The sequence below is a fragment of the Carassius auratus genome, chromosome 34 (genome assembly GCF_003368295.1).
Source record: "Carassius auratus strain Wakin chromosome 34, ASM336829v1, whole genome shotgun sequence".
NCBI classification, from domain to species: Eukaryota; Metazoa; Chordata; class Actinopteri; order Cypriniformes; family Cyprinidae; genus Carassius; species Carassius auratus.
Window position 1 is genome coordinate 18,625,751 of NC_039276.1, and position 13,538 is coordinate 18,639,288.

General features: G+C 37.0%; 1 protein-coding gene across 5 annotated transcripts in view; it reads left to right on the forward strand.

Annotated features, from left to right (window-relative positions):
• The window catches only part of LOC113053420 (disco-interacting protein 2 homolog A-like), a 104,436-nt gene extending 90,898 nt beyond the window's left edge, over positions 1–13,538 (forward strand). For 3 of the 5 annotated variants that reach the window (XM_026218429.1, XM_026218431.1, XM_026218432.1), the window contains 22 exons: positions 228–367; positions 522–658; positions 1,203–1,283; positions 1,414–1,541; positions 1,627–1,741; positions 2,048–2,255; positions 2,352–2,452; positions 2,801–2,881; positions 2,967–3,090; positions 3,550–3,671; positions 4,297–4,408; positions 4,489–4,598; positions 4,687–4,817; positions 4,904–5,072; positions 5,816–5,986; positions 6,440–6,469; positions 8,296–8,357; positions 8,520–8,577; positions 9,508–9,582; positions 9,723–9,897; positions 10,104–10,227; positions 11,832–13,538. In XM_026218429.1, the coding sequence (XP_026074214.1) occupies positions 228–367; positions 522–658; positions 1,203–1,283; positions 1,414–1,541; positions 1,627–1,741; positions 2,048–2,255; positions 2,352–2,452; positions 2,801–2,881; positions 2,967–3,090; positions 3,550–3,671; positions 4,297–4,408; positions 4,489–4,598; positions 4,687–4,817; positions 4,904–5,072; positions 5,816–5,986; positions 6,440–6,469; positions 8,296–8,357; positions 8,520–8,577; positions 9,508–9,582; positions 9,723–9,897; positions 10,104–10,227; positions 11,832–12,084 (2,707 nt within the window). In that variant the 3' untranslated portion in view covers positions 12,085–13,538. Of the gene's footprint in view, positions 1–227; positions 368–521; positions 659–1,202; positions 1,284–1,413; positions 1,546–1,626; positions 1,742–2,047; positions 2,256–2,351; positions 2,453–2,800; positions 2,882–2,966; positions 3,091–3,549; positions 3,672–4,296; positions 4,409–4,488; positions 4,599–4,686; positions 4,818–4,903; positions 5,073–5,815; positions 5,987–6,439; positions 6,470–8,295; positions 8,358–8,519; positions 8,578–9,507; positions 9,583–9,722; positions 9,898–10,103; positions 10,228–11,831 lie in introns of those variants that run through there. The other 2 variants (XM_026218430.1, XM_026218433.1) reach the window with 2 other exon arrangements.

Consider the following 13,538-nt stretch of genomic DNA (forward strand, 5'->3'; position numbering starts at 1 on the left):
CTCATGACATTGCAGCAGCTTCAACAAGACTATTTACCCACTGTTATTGTACTGCATGCATACTGTACAGTATGCACTAAACACTGCTTACTATAAAAAAATGTGTTATGTAATGCAGTCCAGTTGCCCTCTCAGATATGTAAATGTATTTGCATTTAAATTTGCTTATAGCAGTCCTATTCCAAGCAGAACTCAAATCCATGTTGACTGTGTTTGTGTGTGTTCAGGCCTCCAGAGATGGGCGTTCCTCCTCCGGGGAAGGCAGTGCTGTCCATGAGCGGTCTGAGTTATGGGGTGATTCGAGTAGACACCGAGGAGAAGCTCTCTGTGCTCACTGTCCAGGATGTAGGACAGGTCATGCCTGGAGGTGAGACCTGCTGGACTCTCACTGATGGATGGACTGATCCATAATGTGATGGATGAACTGTAGATAAATGCTTTACTGTTTAACATACATTCTATTGTTCACATTTTTTAATTCCTCTTGGGTACTAATGTAATGTGTGTGTGTGTGCGTGCAGCGCTGGTGTGTGTGATCCAGGTTGAAGGCACACCGTACCTGTGTCGAATGGATGAGGTTGGAGAAATCTGTATTAGCTCCAGCAGTACGGGAATCTCCTACTATGGTCTGCCAGGCATGACCAAGAATGTCTTTGAGGTTAGTGTGGAGAAACAAAAGATCATTTTGTGTTTTTCTTTTTTATTTCAGTTAAACGTGCAGCCCTTTTGGTAGCACTTTTGATTAACTTCGGTGTTTCAAATCTTCTAATCCATCAAAGATTCATTCTGATTCATTCAGTGGGATTTCTGAAGGTTACATTATACACCACTTGTGCATTTCGCATCTTTTCGAGTGAGTCGTTGAATTATTCACTCGTTAAAAAGCTAGTAGTCTTATTATTATACTTAATTGAAATTTCTGAGTCTATAAATCAATTAAATGACCCTAGAAAGGCATCATTAGCATTTTCCCTAAAACAGTATTGATCAATTATATTTTTTGTCAGCTTCTGGCATAACATATAAAAGCTATAAAAAAGCATCAATAATAATGAATGATAACTGTTTGTTCAGTGAAGAGTTCACACCACTAGTCATCACTGCAAAGCTTTTAGAGTTATGTGCTATAATCATGTTTAAAAAAGGTTTTTGATGCTCGCTATCACAAGATTAAATAAGGACTTGATATTGCTTACTTTCAGACCATTCCAGTCACGTCCTCAGGAGCTCCCATCAGTGACAGACCCTTCACACGCACATCTCTCCTGGGCTTCATCGGGCCGGTGGGTTTACTTGTCTAAAGCCAAAACTGTGCTTTTGGAAGCTGTATAAATCTTCCATGTCATATATATATATATATATCAACATGCAGGGTTCATCTTTTCTGGAATGGGTTTGTTTCTCGTGTTTCAGGATAATCTAGTGTTTGTGGTGGGAAAGATGGACGGACTGATGATGGTGAGTGGACGGAGACATAACGCAGATGATGTGGTGGCCACAGCACTGGCCGTGGAGCCCATGAAGTTTGTGTACAGAGGAAGGTAATTCAACTGGGCATTTCCTCTTGACTTGAGATGAGTGTGCTTCTCTGCTCAGACTGACGGTTGCATCGCTGTTCTCTTGCAGGATTGCGGTGTTCTCTGTATCAGTGCTGCGTGATGAACGCATAGTTGTGGTGGCAGAACAGAGGCCAGACGGCTCAGAGGAGGACAGCTTCCAGTGGATGAGCCGTGTGCTGCAGGTGAACACGCATACGCACATAAAGTATTCATATCAGATGCATATGTATTTGTGCAATTCATGGGGATCATACTTCTATTTGGAAAATGCAGAAACCTGCATAAAGGTTTAATAACAACCCTGTATTTCTATGTTACATTTCAACATTGATGTTTTACTGATAATTTTGCTTTTTCTAAAATTCTAAAAAAAGCTATAATAAAGAATGAGTTGGTGTGTCTGAAGAATTTACTTATAATGTGCACAAAACAGTACTCACACACACGCACATGCATATTTTCTTAAGCACTTTCTGTCTCACTCTCAGGCTATTGACAGCATCCATCAGGTGGGAGTGTACTGTCTGGCTCTGGTGCCGGCTAACACACTCCCCAAAGCTCCTCTGGGCGGCATCCACATCTCAGAGACCAAACAGCGCTTCCTGGAGGGAGCCCTGCACCCCTGCAACGTCCTCATGTGTCCTCATACCTGTGTCACCAACCTGCCCAAACCTAGACAGAAGCAGCCGGGCACAGGTGAGTCCTGCATGTGTGTTGGGTGCTTGTTGTTGTTTTTTTGATAGGTGTGGTGTATTTTGCATATCACATGACCTGTTGACTCTTTTGTTTCAGAGGTGGGTCCTGCTTCCATGATAGTTGGAAACCTAGTGGCAGGAAAGAGGATTGCACAGGCCTGTGGGAGAGATGTTTCACAGCTGGAAGACAACGAGCAGGTAAAGATCAACCCCATTTTCTCTGGTCACTGGAGAAAAAGAAGTACATTTAGCATATTTTTTAAAAAGAGACATTATTATGGAAATATTATATTTTAAGAAAATATACTTAGATGTGAACTGAATGTAATATTTTCAGACACTTAACATGTTACTTGTATTTAAATTTATTATAGTTGAAATTTATATTTTATTTCATTAATATTATAATAACTGCAAGTAGAATGTACTTCTAAGATTTGAAGTACACTACACGTGCACATTCGATACAGTGAAGTGCACTTCTTTAGGACACTGCGTGATCTTGAAGTGTAGTGTTGTGTGAATGTGTCGTCTCTCGTCTCGTAGTTCCTGTATATGCCGGATGTTCTGCAGTGGAGGGCTCAGGCCACACCAGATCACCCTCTGTTTCTGCTGCTCAACGCCAAGGTACAAAACTCATCATCCCAGCATTCAGAGTCAGATTGTGTATATTTACTGTCATCTTATGTCTTTTAAATTTGTGTTTTTTCAGGGCACTGTGGCCAACACAGCCTCGTGTGTACAGCTGCACAAGCGAGCAGAGCGTGTGGCCGTAGCGCTGATGGAAAAAGGCAGACTTAACGCTGGAGACCATGTGGCACTCGTTTATCCTCCTGGTAAGATAGAGAGAGACTTGTATTACTGTGGTATAATAAAGAGGGTTCAGTAGGGTGACCGAATGTGTCATTTTCCCAGGACACGTCCTGGCCAGGATTTCTGTATTGCCTAAAATATCCGGCTTCTTGTACTTTTGAATCACTCTCACAGTACTTTGATGTCATACACAGATCGGTCTGCTCAGTGCTGCTTCGAGTCCAGTGTTTGTATCACTTTGACCGTTCTCTGTAGATCCCACCTTCTCACACATCACCATTGGTCGATTTCATACAATGTCTGTACATTATTGGTTAAACGATCATAACCTTCATTCAGTATGAAAACAGGAAACCAAAGCCAAAACCTGGATAGAACTCCTGGCCAGGCCGTGTCCTGGGAAAATGGCACGTTTGGTCACTCTAGTGTTCAGCTCTCATGTTTTGTGGGGCTCAATACTTCTCTGTCTTCCTACTTTGCAGGTATTGATCTGATTGCCACTTTCTATGGCTGTCTGTACGCCGGCTGTGTCCCAGTCACCGTCAGGCCTCCACACCAGCAGAACTTAACCACAACCCTGCCAACCGTTAAAATGATTGTAGAGGTAACTTAACTTCAGTCTCTGAGTGCAGCACATGATGTTTACCATAGCCATGCTTCCACCGCTAATAAACAGAAACACTAGCGCCCCCTTGTGACCCGTCTGTAATATTGCATTTTATATAATTTTATGGATAACAACCCAGCAATATTAATTTTGTAGGAATCATGAAGTAAAAAAGTTTTTTTTTTTTTTTTTTACGTATTATGTTTTAAAACATTTGTGTTTGTGTGTGTGTGTAAAACAATACAACACTGAAAAACAATACAAAATTATTTTTGCAGTGTGTTTATAAATTAACATTAACCTAGATATAATTCTGTAATAAATGCTGTAAAAATTGTTGTTCATTGTTAGTTCATGATACCCATTAACTAATGTTAACTAATTGAAACTCACTCGTAATGTGTTTTGTTTTATTTTATTTTATTAAATATCAAATCAAGTTTTATTCCAAACAAATAATTCTAGTACCATTTTTGGCAGTTTAAGTGGTCCAAATGTTTATATCAAAATAACAAGATTCTTATCATGAAGTTATTTTAGCCTGAAGCCAGTATCTGATTAATTAAAGATTATGTTGTATTCCCTGCTGTAACTTGTCTATGCTGTTGCATGTGTTTAACAGGTCAGTAAGTCTGTATGTATCCTGACAACTCAAGCAATAATGAAACTACTGAAATCCAAAGAGGCAGCGGCCGCTGTAGATATTAAAATGTGGCCACTGATACTGGACACAGGTAAAGACACTTTTTTACTATTCTATCATTACAGTCCTTTGTAAAAGAAATGATAAATGAAGTTGATTGATTCCATTCAGATGATCTCCCAAGAAAAAGAATTCCTCAGATCTACAAGCCTCCCACTCCAGAGATGCTGGCCTACCTGGACTTCAGTGTTTCTACCACAGGGATCCTCGCTGGGGTCAAGGTGCTGTCTAACCCGTCATTCAAGTGCCAATAACACATTCATTTAAAAATGTGGGACTGACATTTCTAACACTGTGTGTTTCTCTCAGATGTCCCATGCTGCCACCAGTGCCTTGTGTCGCTCTATTAAGCTGCAGTGTGAGCTGTACCCCTCTCGACAGATCGCCATCTGTCTGGACCCCTACTGTGGCCTGGGCTTTGCCCTCTGGTGTCTCTGCAGGTGAGAGCCTGTTTACAGATTGGATACTGTGATACTATATTTATTTATGTGATGCACAGTAATGTAAATCATGTTTGTGCTTGCAGTGTGTACTCAGGCCATCAGTCTATTCTGGTTCCTCCTCTGGAGCTGGAGACCAATCCGTCTCTGTGGCTTTCTGCTGTCAGTCAGTATAAAGTACGAGTGACGTTCTGTTCGTATTCAGTGATGGAGATGTGTACCAAAGGCCTGGGCTCCCAGACTGAAGCTCTGCGGGTCAGTTATATCTCCATCACGGTCCACATAATGTTTCATATATATTTTTGTTTGTTTGAAAATGTTTTAACATTTATTTATCAAGAATATAAGAAGTGACCGTTAAGACATTTACAATGTTACATAACATTTCAGTTTCAATTGAATTCATCAAAGAATCCTGGAAAAATGTATCATGGTTTCCACAAAAATATGAAACAGCACAATTATTTTCAGTACTAATAATAATAATAATAAATGTTTCTTGAGCAGCAAATCAGCAAATTATTATGATTTCTGAAGGATCATGTGACACTGAAGACTGGAGTAATGATGCTGAAAATACAGCTTTGAATCACAAGAATAAATTACATTTTACAATATATTTAAATAGAAAACAGTTCACTTAAATTGTATTAATATTTCACAATATTACTATTTTTACTGTATTTTTGACCAAATAAATGCAGCTTTGGTGAGCATTTTGACTTCTTTCTGGAATATAAAAAAATCATAATCTGTAAACTGGATAAATAAATATATAATTCTTATGATCAACAATTGCTAAAAGTCTTTGAATTTAATTGTTTTGTTGTGTTTTTACGTTTTTTATCATCTTGGACTAAGCCATATTTTTGTGTATTTGCATATTCTAGCATCTCCTGTTCATCTTACAGTAGTTTTACTTCTATTTGTGAAGGGCATATGCTGGATTTGTTTGGGATGTGTTCCACTGAGTTGAACCTCTATCTGTACCCCTGTAGTTACGGAATGTGAATCTGTCGTGTGTACGGACCTGTATGGTGGTGGCTGAAGAACGTCCTCGCATCACACTTACACAGTCCTTCTCCAAGATCTTCAAAGACCTGGGGCTCTCCTCACGGGCCGTCAGCACCACCTTCGGCTGCAGGGTCAATGTGGCCATTTGTCTTCAGGTGAGTGATCAAGTCATGCTTCTATTAAGTAGAAAAATCCTAATGTGAGCTTTTGAAAGACCTGTTCACATTAAGTGTGGAATGTCCATGACTTTTATCACAACAATATATTAAAACCAACTAATGCACCCCAAATCTCTTCACACCAAAAGCTAGATATATTACATTTTAGCCATGGTATGAATTTTACATTACATCGCATGAATTAGCTATTTGTTCCTCGGGCAAGTAACATTTTTGAAATGCAATATCACGCTTGGTTTTGTGTTGCCTTGTCGAATCGCTCTTTCTGTGAATAGGCCTTTATCTGTTGTTATTGTTTTGAAATAATTCTCTGCACCCTTATGCTCTGTTCACTGGCCCAGATGCTTGTCTGTAACTGTATGTTAATGTATCTGTTTGTGTATTAAATGTACGCCTGTGTTTGTTTGCTGCTCCATGCCCTCTCGTCAGCCCAACAGGCTGGGCAAGTTGGCGGAGCAGGTACTGTGACCCAGATGGGGACCACAGGGGTGCTAGCAGGGGGCTTCCAGGACGCTTGTAAAGGCTCTGCTTTCCATGTGTGTGTGTGTCTGTGTGTGTGTGTGTGTTTGTGTGTGGAATGCTCGTGTGCATGACATAAAGAATGCTTTGCTTCCAGTCTCTATCTAATAATTTTTATAACATTATATTATCTTTTAGTTGAATACAGCACCATTGCATACAGTACATGTTTTATTTCAGAACATAAAACACACTACCATTCAAAGGTTTGAGGTTGGTAAGATATTTGTGAGGTTTAATTTATTTATATATTTTTTGAAAGAAGTCTCTTTTGCTCAAAAAGATTGTGAATAGTATTGTGAAATATTTTTTCAACTTAAAGTAACTTTTGTCCTATTTTAATATTTTTAATATTTTAATATTTTTTAATATTTTTTAGTTATTTTTTAATAATGTTAGTTATTCCTGTGATGCAAAACTGTAGTTTCAGCATCATTACTCCAGTCTTTAGCTGCTCAAGAAACATTTACTCTTTTAACTATTAACTATGTTAAAATAGTTGATCTTCTTAATATTTTTGGGGAAACCATGATAGATTTTTTCCAGTATTTTTGAGTAATATTAAGTAATATGAAGTTCAAAAGACTGCATTTATTTGAGATAGAAATCTGTTGTGGGATTGTAATTATGTTTTTCAATTGGTTATGCTTAAAAATGTCTTACTGACCCTAAACTTCTGAACAGTAGTGTATAATTTATTATATATTCACATACAGCTAATTACATTCAAACATTCTAGGTGGGACTGAAGCACAGGGGATGTTTATTTATTTATTATTATTATTAGTTTTGCTATTAATACTATTCATAGTGATAGTGTCTCATTAACTCTGACACATGTATATATACATATGGCTGCTCTGCTCTTCACAGCTTTCGTGCTTGTCTCTGTACATGCTGTAAATCTCCTCTAGGCTGTGCCTGTGCAATGCTTGTAGCTGTGCATATACAGTAGACTCACTTATAAACCGTACAAGCTGTGTTTGCAGTGCAGGGGTTGCATTCATGAGTCAGGCCGTTGTAACTGCTGTAATGCCTCATTCCGTCCTATAATGCTTTACAGTAAGATACATTTTTTTACAATGGTTCTCCAAAAAATGTCAAATTCTCTCCTCACCCTCATGTTGTTCCAAACCTGTATGACCGTGGAACATAATAGATGTTTTGAAGAATGTTGATAACCAAATAGTTTCAGTTTTGTCCATGATGGAGGTTAATGGGAATTGAAACTGTTGATAAAAACAAGTCAACAGGTTTGAAATGACATCAAGCTGAGAAAATCATGTCATTTTCATTGTGGGGTCAATTATCCCTCTAAAGAAATTAATAACCAAAACTCTATTACTTCTGTCTGTTTTTAATGTAAAGTGTGTAATTTCTAAATTTTGGTGAAAATATATTGACTGTTTTCAAACAGGTTGCCCCATTCTTGAATTTGTCAGATGAACAGAAATTCAGACTGGTCAAACAAACAAAAGAGCTTGTCTTTAACACACCACAGAGCTACTAGCCTGATATGCAAATGGATTATAGTTGTCTCAACATATTAAGAAAGTAGAGCAAAAAATAAAAGAAAATAAAATACACACTTTGCCTTTAAGAATCCATGTTAATTTTGATCATGTTTTTGAGAAGGTCCTACATGTCATCACATATAGTGTCAGCGCCGGTAGATGTTAACACAGTACACACTGCAGTATGAGCACATAACCTGTGGTGGCAGATATATCACATACTTCCAGTGATCTGCTGTTCTTTGTTTCCAGGGCACCCATGGGCCGGATCCCACCACAGTATATCTGGACATGAGGGCCCTGCGGCATGACAGGTGCTATACCAACACTTCTGATGTTCATGATGCATATACTGTATATATACCAGGGTCAATTCAGATCCAATTATTTATTAATGTGTAAATCATTTTTGTCATTTAATTAGAAAAATTCAGTTATATCTGATCTGGGGTTTTTTTATTTCTTACATCACTCAGGGTTCGATTAGTCGAGAGAGGCTCACCGCACAGTCTGCCACTGATGGAATCTGGGAAGGTGAGATATTTATATATATACACATACACATACATATTTCATAAATAATAAAAACACTACTGGTCAAAAGAGTGAAATAAATAAGATTTTGTGATGTTTTTGAAAGAAAAGTCTGTTATTCTCACCAAGGCTGCACTTATTTGATGGAACACACAATAAATACAGTAATAACATGAAACATTATTACAATCAAAAATAACTGTTTTACTTTTGAATCTATAGTAAAATGTAATTTATTCCTGTGATTGCAAAGCTGAATTTTCAGCAGTCATTATTTTTGACATTTAGTTTTCCGTGTACCATAATTCTTCAGAAATCACGCCAATATTTGTCATTGATTATAACTGGTGCTCAGTTATTAATAATGCTTATTATCAGTGTTGAAAATTTTTTTCCTGCTACATTTTCTATTTCTTTTTTTTATTATTATTATTATTTAATGAATAAAAAAGTTCAAAGGAACAGCATTTATTTGAAATATAAATCTTTGTAAAATTAATATCTTTACTGTCTATTTTAAGAAATGCGCTGAATAAAAGTTTTTTTTTTTTTTTTTTTTTTACTTGATTGGTAGTGTGTCATGTTTCCACAACTGACAATAATCAGAAATGTTTCTTGAGCAGCAAATCATCATATCAGAATGATTTCTGAAGGACCATGTGACACTGAAGACTTGAGTAATGATGCTGACAATTCAACTTTATATCACAGAAATAAATTTACAAATACATTAAAACAGAAAAAAGTTTCTATAATAATAGTTAATAATAGTTCACAGTATTTCTATTTGATCAGATCAATGCAGCCTTGGTGAACATAAGAGACTTCTTTTAAAATCATACAAAAAATTTAATTAATCCAAACTTTTGACTAACAAAAAAGTAATTAATCTATATCTATTTTATATTTATTATATTTCTCAACACACAGATTCTGCCTGGGGTAAAGGTTATAATTGCCAACACAGAGACCAAAGGCCCTCTAGGAGATTCTCATCTGGGAGAAGTGAGTTTCAAATATGAAAGGGAGTGTTATAAACCACATCTGACCTCCAAAATAAGTCGTTTTACCAGCAGAGCCTGGTACATTATATATATTTTATATTATCTTGTGTAGTGAGTTGATGGGACTGTATTTAAAAACAGATTTGGGTGAGCAGCCCCCATAATGCCACAGGATACTATACGGTTTATGGGGAAGAGGCGTTGCACGCTGACCACTTCAGCACCAGACTGAGCTTCGGTGACACCCAGACGGTTTGGGCTCGCACTGGATATCTTGGCTTCCTGCGTCGCACAGAACTTACAGATGCCAGTGGAGGTACTGTATGATGAAAACCCATTAAACACAATAATGTCCCTTTTCAATGAACACCCTGACAAGCTAATAACTGCATTTTGTATTTAGTTTTAGTATTAGTATTATTTAGTCTATTAATTGTATTGCTGTGTATTGATGTCAGACATAACAAGAAAAAAAAATTGTGCCGTCTAATGAATCAATTATGTTTTTGCACATTATTCTAGAGCGGCATGATGCCTTGTATGTGGTTGGATCTCTAGATGAGACTCTGGAGCTGCGGGGAATGCGCTACCATCCCATTGATATCGAAACATCTGTCATAAGGTCACACAAGAGCATTGCAGAGTGGTAAGCAATATTTTGTAAATGTTTTCCTTGTACCCCACTGAAGCAGATTTTAATGGATTATCGTTTTATTTAAATCTTTACTCAACTGTAATATAAAGTTTCCTTTCAACCGTTTATAACAACTGAACTTTTGATCATTTTCATTGTTCGGTGCATCCATGACACCAGCTTAGAAATTACCTTTCTTAATCAGTATCTTTGAAAAGATCTACTGTAAACGTGTAGACATTGTTTCGATTCCAACATTTCCAGAAGTGTTGAGTTAAAGACGAAATAAGAATTCACACCATCTGTGGCATGCTGTCGTTTATCTTATTTCCTGGAACATACAGGAAGTTGTGGTATTTTTGTGATCTGATAGTTCCAGGACAATGACTACATGACTATAACTATTGTTAAAGAGTCAAACACATCTACACACACATGAGCCAGCTCTAGCATTGATAACTAAATATACTTTATAAAAAAATAGCTTATATATTACTGAATGTAATGTTTTTGGACACTTGATTACTTGCTAATTGCAATTAAATGAAAATGTATTATAGTTTACATTTATAATATGCAGTTATTTGAACTTTAGAGTGCTTTGTTGGCCCAGTCGAGGAAGACTGAAATCTGTTGTCTTTGAAATATGATTAAGTTTAATGTACTGAAAAACATCATGGTAAACTAAAATGTACTTTATTGTTATTTCTATTGAAACTTGGATAACACTTCATTTTAAGGTTTCCTTGTTACACGTTACATGTCCTATTATTATAATAACTATTAATTATGCATAATTACATACAAGTACCCTAAGCCAAACCCTAACCATACAGAAAGAACATGTAGTTAATTAATATAACTCAAAGTGTATAATTACACTGTAACAAAAACACTTTAAAATAAAGTGTAACTGACACTTGTAGTTAATGTATTTAAATATATTAATTACACATTTTCAATGAAGAATTTCAGTTCATTGTATTTAAAATGTATTAACTTTAATTGTAATACTGAATAACACACTGCAGTTAAAACAAGTACTTTGCATGTGCTTGGAATCAAACGTAAAACTTTTTTGATTTTGATTTGATATTACAAATTGCACTTTTTAAATGTGTACTTAAGTGTGTTAAGAAACAGTCATGAAAGTGTGCTATTTTTAAGTATAAAGTGACCTTTTATTTCATTAATATTATATTATCTGCTTATAGTTTTCAGATTTGAAGTACTCTACACTAAAAGTGCACATCAATACAATTACACTATGTGCACTTCTGTTTCACAAGAACTGGCCTGCTCATTATCATACTCAACTAAAATATAGTCCGCAAGCATTGGAAAGAGGAACTGTTGTTAAAAGGACAAGTCAACAACATTTAATAACTGACTGCTGATAACTGACTGCATGCCATGCATGCTGTTGATTAAGTTTCATTTAACTGGAAGCATTCCTTTTAGACTTCCTGAAGACTGTGTTTTCAGTACAAATATCTTGCTCTATAAGTGTTTCATTCTGGTCCAGTTTGTGTTTGATTAGCTTTTTCCAGACAGCCATGTTTTGCAGTGTTTATATTCAGCTTTCATCGTCTCACTCTCTCTCACCCTCTCCTCAGTGCTGTGTTCACTTGGACCAATCTCTTGGTGGTGGTCGTGGAGCTCGAGGGGTCAGAACAGGAAGCCCTGGATCTTGTTGCCCTGGTGACCAACGTGGTTCTGGAAGAGCACTATCTCATCGTGGGGGTCGTTGTGGTGGTAGACCCTGGAGTCATTCCTATCAACTCCAGAGGGGAGAAGCAGCGCATGCACTTGCGGGACGGCTTCCTCGCCGACCAGCTGGACCCTATATATGTGGCCTACAACATGTGAGAATATTACATGGAGGACAAACCAGATGCCAGAAGAATCTGCATATGCAAATTTACAATGGATGTTCGGAAAGGCTTGCCTCTTTCTCCGCAAACATGAAGAGTCCTTGATGGAGCTATGCAGTTTATTTTTTATATCAAACTGTCAGAATGCCTTGCAAATGAAACTCTGATTCAGTGGTCAGGGCACTTGACTTGATTTCATCTCCTTTTTTCTTGTGCGACACAATTTTGAGTTCAGTTTTTCTTCAAGCACACCTGTTCTGCACATACAGTACCACACATGCGTGTTGAATGTTCCCTGCGTGTGAGGAGGACTGGCCCAAAAGGTCAGAGGAGTGCCTGATGTCAGAAACATGTCATGTAAATCATGCAAATCCAAATGGCAATAAGGAAATGGATATCTGAGTCTTTGTTTGCAAGAAAGCAGATTTGAAGGTGTACTGTTGAAATGCTGCTCCATAAATTCACAAGCTTATGCATTCCCTGCTAGTTTTTCAACATGGGCCTTAAATATTTTCCATATGCCCATGGACTGGTTGTTATTTGTATTTAATTTCCCCCCATCCATTATTAAAATATTTAATTCATGTGTGAGTTTTTAGATTGTGCAGGACAGGAATCAGGGTAATAACAGTGAACAGATGAAGAGTCTTATTCAGGTAACCAAGTCCCAATCTGAAAAATATTTCTGCTCAAATTTACATTATATATCACATTTCAGGTTTGAGCTATTTTTTACAGTGTGACATCATCATTCACAACTGAATTATTTCATATTCCTGCAGATGAATGTATGAAGGTGACACTTTAAGTCTCTTGCATATTACGGATTAAAAAGAAAGTAGCCTTTTACATGCATTCATTAAAACATACCAAACAGCTGGGATCGTTATTTCAGGAAAAAATGACCACTGCAAGTGAGGGCTTTTATTCTTCTTTTCATTACTGTGCTCAAGTGTGATAATTGCTTGTTTTTTTTTTCAGACACACTGTACACCGTATTGGCCAGCACTGTAAAGACCACTTCTAACAATGCTTGCTTTCTTTTATTGTGTTCATTACGTTAAGGACAGGCAGTGTGCCTGCTGTAATTATGTACAGAATTTGTCTAATAAGTTATTACTGGGACATCAGAAAACTACAAATACTTCTGCATGGTTTTTGCAGTGGAATGGAGGAAACTAGATGCTGCTCAAATTGAAGCTTCATTTCTTGATCATTCAGAAAGGGGAACGACACAAGACACTATTCATGTAATCTTTTACATTGCAGTAGGCTCAAGGAGTGTTTTTTCTGCAAGGAGTGTAAAGCACATACAGCATCTGTATCGCAGGATAGTTGTGTGTCTGTTAGTGTATCATTTTTTGCAGTTTTGTCATTTAGTGAATATTTGGTTGAAACAGCTTTTGAATTCTGTTAATATTTCTTAATAAAAACCATGCATTTAAATGA